This window comes from Dendrobates tinctorius, unplaced genomic scaffold (assembly GCF_039654945.1).
Source record: "Dendrobates tinctorius isolate UK_male_01 unplaced genomic scaffold, ASM3965494v1 ptg000156l, whole genome shotgun sequence".
NCBI lineage: Eukaryota > Metazoa > Chordata > Amphibia > Anura > Dendrobatidae > Dendrobates > Dendrobates tinctorius.
Window position 1 is genome coordinate 5,623,187 of NW_027361823.1, and position 11,274 is coordinate 5,634,460.

General features: G+C 42.0%; 1 protein-coding gene across 1 annotated transcript; it reads right to left on the bottom strand.

The window, feature by feature from the left end:
• Positions 1–892: 892 nt before the first annotated feature.
• On the bottom strand, positions 893–10,959 carry LOC141051290 (interferon-induced protein with tetratricopeptide repeats 5-like). Its single transcript, XM_073548179.1, has 2 exons — positions 10,830–10,959; positions 893–3,553 (listed from the first exon to the last, which is right to left on the bottom strand). Exons 1-2 carry the CDS (start codon positions 10,832–10,834, stop codon positions 2,110–2,112), a joined length of 1,449 nt encoding a protein of 482 aa, XP_073404280.1. The 5' UTR covers positions 10,835–10,959; the 3' UTR covers positions 893–2,109.
• Between the last annotated feature and the right edge of the window lie 315 nt (positions 10,960–11,274).

Consider the following 11,274-nt stretch of genomic DNA (forward strand, 5'->3'; position numbering starts at 1 on the left):
ACTGTCATTTTCACAAAGAGAGAAGCCTGTTATGACAGGACCTAACAGGCCACTGTACTCACTAGACCACGATCAACTCCCACAATAGCGTTGGAGGGTGCCAATAGAGTGGGGCAGGGAGCCTCCTACCTCTTTCAACCTTCTAAATGCTGCTATTTCTGGTTTCTGTATGTCAGATGATGTCATGCTTACCAGAGATATTTATTTCTAGGTACTTTTAATGTTTTGCGCCCCCATGATAAAATCTTGGGGCTTTGATAGAAGTGGAGTATTAAGATTATATGAGCCAGGGCTTTAAGGATACATTTTTATTTCAGTTTTTTATGTTCTCTGGTCTTCATACTGTTGCAGCAGGTGGTTTATTCTTGCAGTGCTCATATACGTTGACCATGTTTGTAGGTGGCATTTCGTTACTTCTCATTGGTAACTCTTTTTGTTTAAATCTGGTGTGAAAGTTGGTTTCTAATCATGGGGCTTATAAACAATACCCACTGCCAGATGGAACAGGCTGTACCTTAAGTTACTAAGCAATTCTGGATTAAATTTATTGTAACTGTGTGAACAGAACCTTAACCCTTGGCAACATATGACCTACAATTCAACAGAAAGTGTATGGAGACAGAACGTTATGCCAGCTCCATGCATGTTGGGTGCAAGCTGCGTTAAGCTCCCTTAAATCTGCTTGCTATTGCCATAATTGGAAACCGCTTTTACACTGGCAGTTTAACCCTTTGAATGCTGCAATCCATAATGACTTGCTGATAGGTTGTTATGGAATCTGAGTCGTAAAGAAGGCCACCAATTTTGTCCCGTTTCACTCTTATCTCAAGCTATTACATCACAGTACCAAGGGCGTAACAAGGTACCAAGAAATATTACAAGAATTACAAAATTGGAATATAACACAACTTTATTAGTAATATCACGGAGTACATCATTATTTTAAAGAGATTGTTTGGTCAGAATATATTGACGTCCTGTTCTTAGCTGTTCTGCAGTACCGAATACCTAATAGTTGGCATGACGCATTGAATGGAGTTCTACAGCGTGGCTCATTTCAACGTGTTTACATCCAGTCGCCACTGGACCTTGATGCAACTTATCGGTGGTATAAGACCTCCACCAATCTGATACTGACAACCTATCCTAAGGATGTCATAAATATATTCTAACCAGTCCTCCTTTAATATATACTTATACTGTATATAACTTTATTTTCACAAATTAGTAGTAATCCTTTTAATTACTTCAATGCAAAATTGACGATTAGATTACATAAACATTTATGTCCGGCACCTCTACTGATTTGTGGGTCGTTATTTTTGAGGTATGATAAATACATAATGTCACACAGCGCCTACTAATCAGAAGCGATGCCAGGAGTGCTGCCAGGTAAGAGTAGGTTCACTGGGCTCTGGATCAGTGAACTTGATTGAATTTGTTCTAAATATGACAATACTGTAGATTCTGCTTTTTTGTAAATCACAATTATAGAACGCTTTCAGTATATATTATGCTCTAATGCTTAATGTAGTAAAGTTGACTATGTCAATGTAGCACAGCAGTAATTAACAGTTTGGGTATTATATACAGTATATTTATTTTTCAATGTTTGTATCTCCTTATATAAAGTGCAGTTGTATGCAATGAACATTTTGCATTTGATATATATTTTTTTATATGATTGTATTTCCTTATATAAAGTGCAGTCCTGTGCAAAACAGCAACGTTGTATGAAATGTGAATGTTTTTCATTGTTATTTGATAACTTGGTGCATTTTACAGATATATATTGAATATTGAGTGATTAAAACAAAAATATAGATACTGTGACTATCACTCCAAACGCTGTTAGAGATATTATTTAGATATCGTTTAGCCATGTGGTTCCTGAATAATTACGACCCCTCTTTCGTTCTCCTACCACCTCATAGGATTTTACAGAAACATTGAAAGAAACACTGCAGCCACATCCCCATAATTTCCCCAATGCATGTTTAGTATTTAATTGTTCCTAGTAGATAAAATACTTGAAGATTTATCTATTTACGAAGGGAAACAAAAGGTGAGTTTAATCATACAAGATCTCTGTTCTACTTCACTTGTTTTTCATATCTTCAGCTTTAGCTCACAGAGCTCGCTCACATATTCCTCACTGTAAGGGTCATATCTCAAGGCTTTTTCATAGCAGTCAATTGCATCATTTATTTCTTCATTAGTTTTATGGACAAAGCCGAGCAAAGCGTAACCCTCAGGATCCTTCATATTATTCTTAATCTTGTTTGAAGAAATTCTTCTTAGAGCTTTTTCACTCCATTCTCTCTCCTGTTTGAGTACAGTGATCTGCAGACTCTTTTTATAGCAGTCGATGGCTTCAGATTCAGACCTCATACAGTATTCTTTAAACCGTCCATAATTGTAGTTGATCTGCTGCTTCTCCTCATCGATAAGATTGGTAAATGACATAACAGTTTGAAAGCTCTCTTCTGCTTTTTGATATTCCTTTGCTTCACTATACATATTGGCTAATTCTACATATGCATATACATATGTTTTCTTGTGCTCTATTGTCTTTTCAAAATGAAAGATTGCATTTTGGATGAGGTCATCTATTTCCGTTGAGTGCAGTCTGTTATAATTGTTCCAATATCCAAGTGACTTTTTGGCATCTAAATACTTTCTCTTGTAACATAGTCCAGTCTGGTTATGTAGAAATGCAGAAGTTGGGATGAGATCTACTGCAGTTTTCAGGACATCCAACGCCTCATCTACCATCCTACCTCTTCTGTAAAACTTTGCAACATATCGGAGCAAATATGGATAGTTTGGAGCTTGGTCTAAGGCTTCTGCAATATATCTTTTTCCCTCACCAGTTCTGTTTAGGTCTTGCAGCTTTAATGCAAGAAGCGCCTTCACCACAGGATCATTTGGATTCTTCTCTACTGCATTTTTCAATAACTCTAGTGATTTGCATTCTGAAGCCTGACATTTTCTGCCATTGAAACCTTCCAGTCTGTAGACCACTGTTGCATATCCCGTGATCCACTCAGGATCTTCTGGATCTAGCTCTAAAGCCTTCTGAAAACATTGTTTTGCTTCTTCATAATATTGTCCACAAAATTTTACCAGTGACCAGCCTTTTTCCCCATAGATTTCTGCTATGTCTTGGGGACCTTGCAGTTGTTTATAAATCTGCTCTACTTTATCTACATATTTCTGGGAATCTTCATACTGCTTCATGTAGTAGTACACCCAGGCATAATTTCCATAAGTCACCAAATATTTTTGATCAGCCCCATCCGGATTGTTTTCATTAATTGTTTCTTCTGCTTTCTTTAAACTATCAATTGCTTTTGTGTAGTCTTTTCTCAGCTGTATCACATAGGCCAGGAAATTGTATACCATGTATTTGTTCTTGGTGACAAGAAATGTCAGTTGGTCATACAGTCTGTCTTCTAGTTCATCAGGGTCTGTGTCCTGTAGAAGAAGTTTCCAAGTGAAGTGACATTTAAGTTGTAGTAAATGCAGCTTCAACGCCTCCTTTGATGACCCACTGTGAAAGAAAATAGGAGAGTGGATTGATATTAGTAATTGATTAAAATGAGTCACCAAATAAATGCAAAAATGCAAACATATACAGTAGTATATAATATACTATATACAGTATAGCTTGACTTGCATTCAAATATATTGAGAAATATAAGGGAAGTTTATTTTTCTCCTACTTGCTGGATACACTTACAGTCTATGCAGGGGCGCACCTACCATGAGGCAAGTTGAGCACTTTGCCTCAGGCGGTGTTGCGTCCCTGAAGATAGGGGGCGGCAGATTCTGCAGGTGTAGTAACTGAACATGCGTCGGAAAAACAGGTTCAGTAACTTCTTTATTGCCTTGCGGGCCCTTGCTATTCCTGCCGGGAGCTCTTTTTCCCGTACTGCACTGATAAGTCTCCATGCCCCCTCATGCACCCCATCCTCGTCCTCCCAGAGAGACCCACTGCAACCTGCAGAGCCGCATTCCACATATACTGCTGTTCTGTGCACACAGGGCCTGTGATGAGGTCACAGGAGGGGAGGAGTCAGGGGTCACATGATCATGGGCTTCAGCGTATGCAGGACTTCCCTGTGCTGGTTGTCATGGTGCTGGATGAGGGGAAGTTTATGTGTGGGGTCAGGAGGGGTTTACAAGGTGGATGTAGCAAAGTCATGTGTGTACAAGGTGTACGGAGCAGAACCGTGTGTGTACGAGGTGTACGGAGCGGAGCCGTGTGTGTACGAGGTGTACGGAGCGGAGCCGTGTGAGTACGAGGTGTATGGAGCAGAGCTGCATGTTTATGGGGTGTGCGGAGCGGAGCCGTGTGCACAAGTGTACAGAGTGGAGCCCTGTGTGTACGAGGTGTACAGAGTGGAGCCATGTGTATACGAGGTGTACGGAGTGGAGCCACGTGGGTATGGGGTGTGCGGAGCGGAGCTGTGTGTGTACAAGGTGTATGAAGCGGAGCCCTGTGTGAACGAGGTGTTCGGAACGGAGCTGCGTGTGTACGGGGTGTACGGAGCAGAGCCGTGTGTGTACGAGGTGTATGGAGCGGAGCCACCTGTGTATGAGGTTGCAGAGCAGAGCAGAGTGTGAATGAGGTGTATGGAGCAGAGACGCATGTATACAAGGTTAACAGAGTGGAGCCATGTGTGTGCGAGGTGTACGGAGCAGAGCCATGTGTGTACGAGGCATACAAAGCGGAACCGTGTGTTTATGAGGTGTGTGGAGCCGTGCGTGTACGAGGTGTTTGGTGGGGATCATTCATACCTCCCAACCATTCTGGATCCAGCGGGACAGTCTCGATTTTGAGAGTCTGCCCCCTGTCCAGGCCGGGAGCTTACTTTTCCCACGGACCCAGGAGTGCACGGCAGAGCCCCGAGGAGCACTTTAAAACCTGCACGTGACATTCCACCGGAAGTGATGTGCTGGAAGCTGACCGGAAATGAGGTAATTTCAGGAGGAGATTGTGACAGAACCATGGAGGCACTTCAGGGAATGCTTCAGATCCATCACCGTGTTCTCCTCCAACAGCGCAGACAGCGGTATCACCATGGAATTGGGGATGCCGGCCATGTGAGCGGATCATGATATGACCTGCACCGGGAGGCTCAGGTGGGCACTACAATGGGAGCCGGGCTGCTATAGTATCTTTATAGAATCTTTCTTTCTCTCTCTGTTTCTTTCTCTCTCTCTCTCTCTGTTCTTTCTTTCCCTCTCTAATTTTTCTCTCTGTTCTTTCTTTCTCTAATCTTTCTTTCTTTCTCTCTCTGTTCTTTCTGTCTCTCTGTTCTTTCTTTCTCTGTTCTTTCTTTCTCCCTCTCTGTTCTTCCTTTCTCTCTCTTTTCTTTCTTTCTCTGTTCTTTCTTTCATTCTTTCCCCTCTTTCTTTTTCTTTCTTTCTTTCTTTCTTTCTTTCTCTCTCATTTCTTTCTTTCTCTCTGTTCATTCTTTCTTTCTCTCTCTTTGTTCTTTCTTTCTTTCTTTCTCTCTCTGTTCTTTCTTTCTTTCTCTCTGTTCTTTCTTTCTCTCCTCTTTTTCTCTCTCTGTTCTTTCTTTTTTCTCTCTCTCTCTGTTGTTTCTTTCTTTTCCTCAGTACCAGTCAGTGTGCCCATAGTACCAGCCACTGTGCCTTCAGTACCAGTCAGTTTGATCAGTAGTGCTAAATGGGTGCTGTTGGGGCATGGATATGGGTGCAACTAGTTGTGAAATGGGTGTGATCAGGGGCATGGCCTAAAAATTGTCCCTCTTTCCCTTCTTCAAAAGTTGGAGGTATGGTTAAAGCCCCCAGCCAATCAGAGGCTGGCAGCTGATGTCAGCACGCACGTCGTCGTATTTGTGATATGGTCATGGTGTGGTGGTATTTGTTTCTTGTATGTGGTATTATAGGTCACTATGTGGTGGTAATATGGTGTCTGGACATGGTGGCATTTGTCCCTTGTATGTGATATTATTGATCATTTTAAAAATTGAAAAATAAATAAAATAAAAATATATCGAAATTGTATTGGATATTTTAACAAATGTTTAATAGGATAGAGTAGAGTAGGGCCCAGCCAAAAGAGTCTGGTGATGGGAACTGTTAATGTGTGATAGGTGAGAAGTGAAGTTTTTCCAAGAGAGAGCGGTGGGGCTGAGGACAGTTCGAGGGGTGGAGGCAGGGCTAGGGTAGAGCCTGGGCGGAGTCTCAAGGGGGCTCCAAAAATTTTGACAATATGGGGCCCCGAAATTCCTAGTGGCAGCTCTGCCTGTGTGCACACGGGCAATGTTTGCTCCCCGGAAGGTGCTGAGCCGGGACAAACAGGAGGAATCTCCATTGTTCTTACAGCATTTGTTACACTATTACTAAGCACTAATTTATAAGATTTATCACCAGTTTTATTCACAAGTAATTTGTGTCAGCAAAATGGCCCCAAATCATACACCATGGGTACTGCTGATAGATCCAGGTTGTCTGCCCCCTGTGCCATGGTCCTAAATGCAGAGGCACTGCGGTTTTCCACATTTCGTCTTTAATATACCGTATATATTTTTTGTTATTAACAATCTGGTCCGATTAAGGTCCCTGCCCTGCTCCTATATTCCCTGCTGCCATGTTCACCTTTTATCGGCACCATTTTGTGATTGCAAATTCTGTCTGCGGTAAGTCAGAAGTAACAGAAACATGCTATCAGGCTACATTCACATGTTCAGTATTTTACCTCAGTATTTATAAGGCAAAATCAGGAGTGGAACAATCAGAGGAAATGTATAACAGAAACACGTCACCACTTCTGGATTTCTCACCCACTCCTGATTTGGCCTTACAAATACTGATGTAAAATACTGACCAAATACTGTACGTGTGAGTGTGTCTTTAGGCTGGTTTCACACATCCTGATATTTGCGGTACCGGAAAAAACGGTACTGGAGATATCCGTGTCTGTGTGTGTAATACGTGTGGCAACTGTGTGCCGCATCAGTACCACACGGACGGCCGCCGGGGAAGAAGCGTTACAGTAAGCACTGTTCCCCGGCTAGGGGCTCACCTAAAATGAAGCAAGTTGAATCATTTCGCCTCAGGTGGCATCGAGTCCCTGAAGACAAGTGTAAAGATCGATGTTTCAAATATATTCCTATTTAAAAGTGTATGTATTTTACATGTGCATCAGGTTAGGCTAGTAAAGAGTAAACCAGATTTATTTGTACTGATTTTACTACGGGGGGTGCGCCATTTTGCAGTTCGCCTTAGGCAGCAGAGAGGCTAGGTTCACCCCTCAGTCTATGGCTCAATACTTCTTAAAAAGGACCTTTCAGTAAATATTTATGTTGAACTGAACACAGGATGTAATAAAGGCTGCAGAGTGGAACAAAATTATTTATTTTTTGAAATTTTGTCTTTCAGTTGTGGAGATATTAGTAAAGTATTTGGCACCTGATGAGTTAGGTTTTGTTAAAGGGAATGTGGACATATTTTTTTTTTTTATTAATAAGTTCTGATGATATAATCAGTCATTTTTAATACAAAATTACATGCTAAGTTTTAACATTATTTATTAAATTTTTCTGCAGTCACTGGGGGCTGCCATTTTTATTTTGCCGTTGTGTCGGAGCACGACACATACACACCGCATGTATGCCTGCTCCTGGGCATAGGAGACTGTGATTGGTGTCCAACCGCATCTCTTATACTGTGGTAGCCTCTGCTGTGAACTGGGCATGACCCCTGTGCTGTCCAGTACTTAGCTGTGTGAGGAGTTGGGTGCAATTAAATTGTAGCATTTCCCCGTTACCGTTCTGCAGTGAGCGGTGACAGGAGAGTGACAGGAGCGGTGAGGGGGCAAAGACGGTGAGTACAAGTCAGGCAGCAGTAATGAAAGGCAGGGACAGTTTTAGACAAAATGGGGACATGGGCAAAAATTTAAAGTGGGGCCCCAAATGCTAACACATTGCACCATCACGCAGAAACATTTTGGTTATTTTTACATGAGCTGAGTTCAGGCCATTAAATGAGTGTGATCAACAATATTTAGGTCATTCAATGCTTGTTTCCCGGCCTCTTTACTCCGGCTGAGGAAGAATGATGGGCACAGAACAATAACTAGTAAATCAATCTATCCCATTACAGTATCATGTTATCAGCAGCATATCTGCGGTTTTCACCTGGCGATGTGCTGCTGAGAACAATGATTTCTGTTCTGGCATAAACAATCCACTCACTTGATAAATAGGCAGTATTTTGCTTGTTTAGTATAATGCACCCCACAATCCTCCACATAGTATAATGCACCCCATAGTCCTCTATATAGTATAATGCACACCCCATAGTCCTCCATATAGTATAATGCACCCTCATAGACCTCCATATAGTACAATGCACTCCCCATAGTATAACGCATCCTGTAATACTTTGTAGTATAATACACTTCCCATAGTCCTCAATGTACAATAATGCATCCCATAGCTGTCCATATAGTATAATGCACCCAATAGTTTTCCATATAGTATAATACACCCCATAGTCCTGCATACAGTATAATGCACTCTCCATAGTCCTCAATATAGTATAATGCATCCCGTTGTCCTTCATATAGTACAATGCACCCCTATAGACCTCCATATGGTGCAATGCACTCCCATAGCATAATGCACCTTGTAGTACTTTGCATAGTATAATGCATTCCCCATAGTCCTCCAAACAGTATAATGCATCTCTCATAGTCCTCCATAAAGTATAATGCAGCCACCATATAGTATAATGCACTCCCCATAATCCTTGATAGAGTATAATGCAGCCACCATATAGTATAATGCAGCCCCCAGAGCATAATGCAGCCACACACAGCATAATGTATCCTCCATAGAGTATAATGTAGCCCCATAGAATATAATGTAGCCCAATAGAATATAATGTAACCCCCACAGAGTATAACACAGCCCCCCAGAGTGTAACGTAGCCCCCATAGAGTATAACACAGCCCCATTGAGTATAATGCAACCCCACATAGTATAATGCAACCTAGATATAGTATCATGCACTCCCAATAGACCTTGATAGAGTATACCCCATATAGTACACATAGTATAATGTGTACTCTCCAAGGCAGGTTAATAATGCTATTACCTTGCAGATTAACCCCATATTTGCAGGTTAATAGCATTTTTTTCTGGTGACCGGTTTCTTTTATGTGGTGTGTGCCTCTTAATGAATTCATTGTGTCTGGCGTGCACAATGCTGTTCTTAATTAATCAGGCCCTATATGTTTCACAAAATGGCAAAACAAACATTTTTTTTAAAATTGTACAGCATAAAACAAGTATATATTGTAAATTTGGTATTGCTGTATTTGTACTGACTCATAGCATAATTCCCTTTAACTTTATTTTATCTCATTTGAGAGCAGCATGATGTAGGAAAATATTCCCTGATTCCAGTAATGTATCACTTACCATATTTTTCGGATTACAAGAAGCTTCGGATTATAAGATGCACCCTAAATTTTGAGATAGAAAAATAGGATTTTTTTTTAATGAAATGGTGGTACTTCTTATAATCCATGCGTCTTATTGCTTACCGGAGGTGGTAGCTGCGGGGTCCCCGGGTCACTGCAGGAGGAAGCAGGAGTGGGCTGATGCTGCAGGCCACAGGTTGGGATGAGGGGGTGTTCCGATGTGCGGCGCACCGCTGCGGATGTCTGGTGCTGCGGGGGTGTCCGGCACTGCGGGCGTGTCCGGCGGTGCTGCTGGGGTGTCCGGTGCAGCGGGGGCTCTGTCGACATTTTGGGAAAGGCAGGAGCCCCATAGAACTTGGGGGGGCTCTGGCCTTTTATAAAATGTCGGCAGAGCCCCCGCAGCACCGGAGACACCTGCAGCAGCACTGTACACCCTCCAAAGCACCACCAGACACCCCGCGCAGCGCTGGACACCCCCGTAGCACCGCCGGACACCCCCACATCCCAGCCTGCAGCCTGCAGCAACGGTAGCGGTAAGGTATATCCTCATTATAAGAAATTTTGGGGAAAAAAGTCTTTTAGATGCAATGCAGCAGAGCTCAGAAAACTAACCCCACCTACAACACAGGTCTCTATGTATATTGCTCGTTGACAGTGAGCTGCTTATCATAGAAGTGGGCGTGGTCGGACCAGGTCTCACGTGCCATCTACTCCGAGCAGTAATAATCTCCTGGTGATAAAACCTTCATTATTTGTAAACAACAGCACTCAGCTAAAACAGTCACAGATCGTTGAAATCTGTGTCTCAGCTCCTCCCTCATCCTGCCCTCAGAATACGTACCAATGCCTGCTGGCGGATTCCCTTTTATTGTAATGGTTAAAAATATTTTATTTTTCAAGGACATTTATATAGTAAATCTAATATGTCCATAAAAAAATAAAACCGCTTTGCCATAAATGTGCCTTTATATGACTATTGACTAAAATAAATGAAAAAGGTTGTGACTCTTCAAAGGAAAAACAGTCAGTGAAAAAAAAAATTGTCACAGGTTGTTAAACCTGAACCTAGGTTTTGCATTCCACAGCAATACACACGCAATGTAACTCCATCCGTCACCAGTGACCTATCAGTTCTTGAAATAATGCAATCCTCCGTTCCTATGAGAAATCTTTTTTTCCCACTAAACTGAATCTACGTTCTTCAATCATGCCGTGAGACTGAATAGCGATGCCTGCCAAATACATCGCAGCTGAAACTTGACATTGTATCACATTAAGTAAAGTATAATGCACAGAACCATTAGCATTTCCATTAAGTATGGTATCTTAGGGGTTAATAAACAAGACCCTCAGTAAAAATAGTCACCTCATTCTGTTTCCTGTCCCTTTGTCTCTCTGCTGGGATGGAAGATGAAGTTTTCCAACTGCAGTGCAGGGATTTTATAGACTGACAATCCTTGGGGGGAGCACAGCGTCACGCAGAAGAGGAGGAGAGAAGGGAGAAACGATACTGCTCAGCGTGCGAGGAAACGGACTGATGTTATTCAGCAAAGACTGGAAACTGAAACCAGCCTTGGGTCTAAAGTAAATTTTTGTGGAAAAAAAAGTTAAATGTTAAACGGATTGAACTAAACGCAATGTGAACCTAGCCTTACAACTTTATCTTGTTCTGCTTCTTCTCTTATACAGAAGTGAACATAGGTTTTCCTGCACCCAGGGCAAAAAATTCAGTTTGATGCCCTCATCATTTATCCCCCAAGCCTATCATCACCGTCATGACCAGGCCAAATGTAACAATCCTGACCACTGTC